Below are 4,454 nucleotides of genomic sequence, written 5' to 3' on the forward strand. Positions count from 1 at the left end.
CAGTTCATGAAACTGTAAGGTTGCTCGGGTTGCTTATACTCATTACTACTATCGGTTTTCAGAGTTTTCTCTCCAGAGGGGTTACACTATAGTTTAGGCAGAGTACCCATCAACTCCTGCGACTTCTCTCCTGAAACGTAAGCGAATGGGATTGTTAATTCTTGGTTTACTGGTAGCGCAAAATGGGGGTATGCAAAATCTCAGGTACAATTTTGATAACATTTCCGACGATTTTGACCTGACCGAATTCGACCGAGACCTGAAGATGGACGAGGAACTTGGAATGTTTGCTATGATCCACGATGCTCAATCGCGAACCAAGGACGCTAGTGGTCTTCAACTGCTCGGTATGCAATGTGTTGAGCTCAAGGAAGTAATCGACTTTCTTTTCAGCGAGCCCGTGGTCCCCGCCGTACTGGATGAAGACAGACAATCACGAGATGATAGGCAGCGAAATGCCGTGCTTGAAGGGGGATCAGCGCTACCACAGAGCTTGGGCAGAATACCGCTCTCTATGGGTAGTCTCAAGAACATCTCGACGACGATTTCACAGGGCCACTGGTTTCCACTTAGTTTCAAGGGTATGCGAAGCAAGGCATCAACTTCACCTACCACACTGTTCAGAATGAACCTGCGTGAGTTGAGCATGTTGTGGGCTCATCTGGCTGGATGGCTGCTGTGTTAGGAACTATATCAACGTATGGTGGGAACAGTGTTTCTTCGATGCTCAAGGGGAAGCCGACTTCATTGCTAACCACCTGGGGCCTGTAGGATCTCCCACGGTGCCGCCGCGGCATGGCCGATGGTGATTGTAGGTGATGGAGAGAGATGGTCACAACATTAGTCTGCTATTTTATGACTATAACAAGGGTGGTATGAACAACTGGGCGAATGTGGTATTGTCCAACCCTAATGCAGCTAAGTAAGGTTTGGTGACTCCAGGTGATCACATGTGTCACTAGGTGGTGGATATTCCTATGGCGCATTCTGCATGCCACGCTTTATTCAATTGTCAAGAATCAGATACATTTCTGGTATAGCTCTACACTGGTATGATGGTTACTTCTTCGATAATGTGCGTACCTTCCAGGAGAAGTACGGGTCTCAGTACTACCAGCTGGCGACCGAAGGATGTGAGCAACAGGCGCATCATCCCAAGTCTTGAGGCCAGTTGGTGTTTCCTGTAGGCAGCTGTGATGGGATTCTGGATCAGGAGTACGATACCGAATGGAAGAGGGCGATGAGATATGTAGGGTGCCCACCGAGCCTAACGTATTCAAACACATACGGTCACATAGTATGAGACATGATATTAGAAACATGTGAGACGCAGTTGCAGCAGTGTTAATGGCGTGAAGTTAGCTTGACCAAAGGGCGACTGTGGCCGTTGATTTGGTCTGTTGACCTTGTATTCAGGTTGAAGACATTCTGGGGGATCTGAACGCTGGAGTGGTGGGCTGGATGGACTGGTCCATACTTCTCAATATTGTTGAGAACGTGGGTAGTTCTGCCGTGTTACATGGACAGTCATTTGGTGTAGGGCGCTGGCGGACCGAACCACTCGAGGTTGAAAAATTGGTGCTACACCCACATTCACGTCACCAACAACAGTGATCTACTTGTGAGTTAGCAGTACCAGTCTCAACGACTAGGTTATTGATCATCGCGTTAGGTTTATCGGTCGTATTACACCTTCTCTCATATATCGCGGTTTGTGGTCCCTGGCTCGCGGCGGATCGGAATAACTATGGACAGCAGCGGGGATGGTCTGGTGTGTTCGGCTTTCGTCACTCCAGATGAGTCCAATATCATACTCGTGGTGAGTGTTCTGTCCACTGGGGTTGGCAACTGGGATCTGTCGTCGAATATGCGGCCATAGTTAACCCGTCCCTTCCACCCTCAGGCGATGAACTATAAAATCAACCAAGAGACGCCAGAAAGGCAACTCGATATCAGCCTGGCAGGCAGCAGCGACTCGTTGTACATTAATATTCCTTCATCGAGCGTCGTAACGGCGATGATTCCCATTTGAGTCTTACTCGGCTCTGCAATGATCTACCCTTTCATTTTCGAAAGTTCATCACTGCCAGCTCTGGATTTACCAGCAATTTTGAGGGCTTGAGTTCAACTCGGAGTTATGTTGTACATGGCGCATGAAACCGACCTATTCAGAGTGAATTACGGATGGGGTAAGTGGTCGGGGATATCGCCTGCCGACTACGTATGTGGGCAATAGCCAACCCCGACACTGCGTCAATCGTCTCTTCCCCTCCTAGTCAGACGCTGTATAACGCGATAAGAACTCCGCTCTGGTCGTATTATTTGTCGTGGAGACTACACGTATATACATCTGTTCGTGGATTATGTGCGGCCGGATCGTTCCGTGTGCCTTAAACGACCCAGCTTCAGTCCGACGAGACTCAATCCACTCTCATTTTGCGCTTTTGAGGGAGATAATCAACTGCCTCCCAACATAACTAGTCATGTTGTCTTGTGCTGCCCACGGTCAACATAATTGTTACCCTGAATGAATCTGGCATAGCGTAGAGTGGTGCAAATACTGGTGTTCTACGTGCTCGCCTGCCAAGCTACATATCCCGAGCGGTACAGTTCGGATGGTTCGTTGGATTTGGTGAACGGCTATCGATCCTAGCTGCTATTGTGGTCATCAACGACACTTTGGTTCTTTTCCCTATTGGTTGCTGGCGAGCCCCTCGATTCCAATTTCCGACTCGGCCTTTACCGCGTGGTGGTTTCTGATTGGACCCATCTTCGACGTGCAATCCTCAGTTGTGTGAGGATAGCTGTCGAACGGGCACTAACGGGGTCGGCAGGATGTCACGAGTCGACTTGACGAGTTTTTGTTTGCACTGGAGAGAACAGCGGGAATTGTATCGCTGGTGCTACAGGCTCTCCGTAGTACAAGTCGTGATATGTGACGGCACTGTTCATCATCGTCTATCTCACACAATCAGTCGGACCATTGCGTGACGATCGAACTGCGCACACGAACATGATGCCAGATGTGGACGTAGATGATTGTAGTGATCGAAACGTCGATTAGTACTTCAATTAATCGATGTTCAACTAGTAATAATCTGATACCCCAAACAGCTCAATACAGTACAGAGTTCATTCCGGGAGAACATGCTTACGATAGCGACAGATAGGTAGCGGAACCGGCGCATGTATCGACTAACAATGCGTACACAAGTCTAACTACTGTCTCTCTAACGCACTACGCATATTCGCGGGCTGTACGCATGAGGAGAGCGAGTCCCACACACTACACCTACGAAGCCTTCAACGTCCCTTCTGAAGTGGATCATTGTCGTCTTCAGTGTGTTAAGGTACATCATAGTAATATGTCGCCGGAATAATTTTGCGCTCGATGATCCGCTTGTATTGCTTGCTATGTACCACTTGCGCGCTGATGTACCGCGTTAATTAATTCGCATTACTCGCAAAACGGATCTACTGTTACAGTATCACTGCTCACTGGCCGATCGTTCCTAATGCATGGCTGATTTTACACGATAGTTCCACCTAGAACAGCGACTTAGAATCAGCGTGCGCCCACACAATGATCTACTCACGATTGTCTTTATACCAAACCAACACTTCCACCTCAAGAAAGTCTTTGACGGCTCAGCATTCTTTGCTCGATGTAAAACTTGAGTCGAGCTTCGGCCTCGTCAATCTGATTCAACGGCGTGCGAATCTTGTGAATCTTCCGCCTTCGAGCAATTGTCGATCTCAGCTTGGTAGAAGCCATCCTCATAGCAGCTCGCATGTTCCCTCGGATGGTGGACTTCTCATTCAATGTTCGACTCATGAGTGTCGTAGTCATACGATGTCCAAGGGATCGCTTGAGAGAACGCTCTACCCACGATGTCACCGACTTGGTCGCATCCCCAGCCCGACAAGATGCACCGGAAGACTCAGGACGGCAAGAAAAGTTCAACCAGCGACCGTTGGGACTGACGATGAAGCCTGCCCATTGAACGTCGCCACCGCTACCAGTCGAGGCCGTCTTATGTGCAGTAGACCAACTGAAAATCGACAACGACTCAATGAGAAAACACGTGAGAACTCTGCAGCAACAGCGAGGAATCGGTTGGATTTCTCTTACGTGCATTTCACAACTTCTAATGATTTCGACACCTGCTCTTCCATACCAACCAGCAAGCCGTCATCCACTAGCCTTGCGGTGAACAGCGGGGCGTCTGCGAGAGGGTCCGTTGTCCCGAGGGCCAACGAGCAAAGAACTGGCGAGAGAGTTCCTCCTTGTATCAGCCCCTTCATATCGAAAGTGTACCGTCCGTGTGGTAGAACTAGTTCAACGTTATTCAGATTCTCTTCACGCGTTCCATAGTCGCGGATTTAAGTGCCACCTTGGTGAGAGTGTTTGGTAGGAGTATAGAGACTCTGAGAAGCTGGTTGATTGGGAGACC

General features: G+C 49.0%; 1 protein-coding gene across 1 annotated transcript; it reads left to right on the forward strand.

The window, feature by feature from the left end:
* Nucleotides 1-6: 6 nt before the first annotated feature.
* Pmar_PMAR029528 (Glucosylceramidase precursor, putative) lies at nt 7-1,879 on the forward strand (the record flags this gene model as incomplete). The annotated part of the gene is made up of 12 exons (XM_002773503.1): nt 7-14; nt 102-137; nt 205-347; nt 394-518; nt 574-635; nt 686-767; nt 816-922; nt 1,024-1,133; nt 1,188-1,249; nt 1,417-1,497; nt 1,541-1,621; nt 1,673-1,879. The coding sequence occupies 12 exons, from the start codon at nt 7-9 to the stop codon at nt 1,877-1,879; spliced, it is 1,104 nt and encodes a 367-aa protein (XP_002773549.1).
* Between the last annotated feature and the right edge of the window lie 2,575 nt (nt 1,880-4,454).

The sequence above is a fragment of the Perkinsus marinus genome, assembly GCF_000006405.1.
Source record: "Perkinsus marinus ATCC 50983 genomic scaffold scf_1104296958776, whole genome shotgun sequence".
Classification (NCBI taxonomy): Eukaryota; Perkinsozoa; order Perkinsida; family Perkinsidae; genus Perkinsus; species Perkinsus marinus.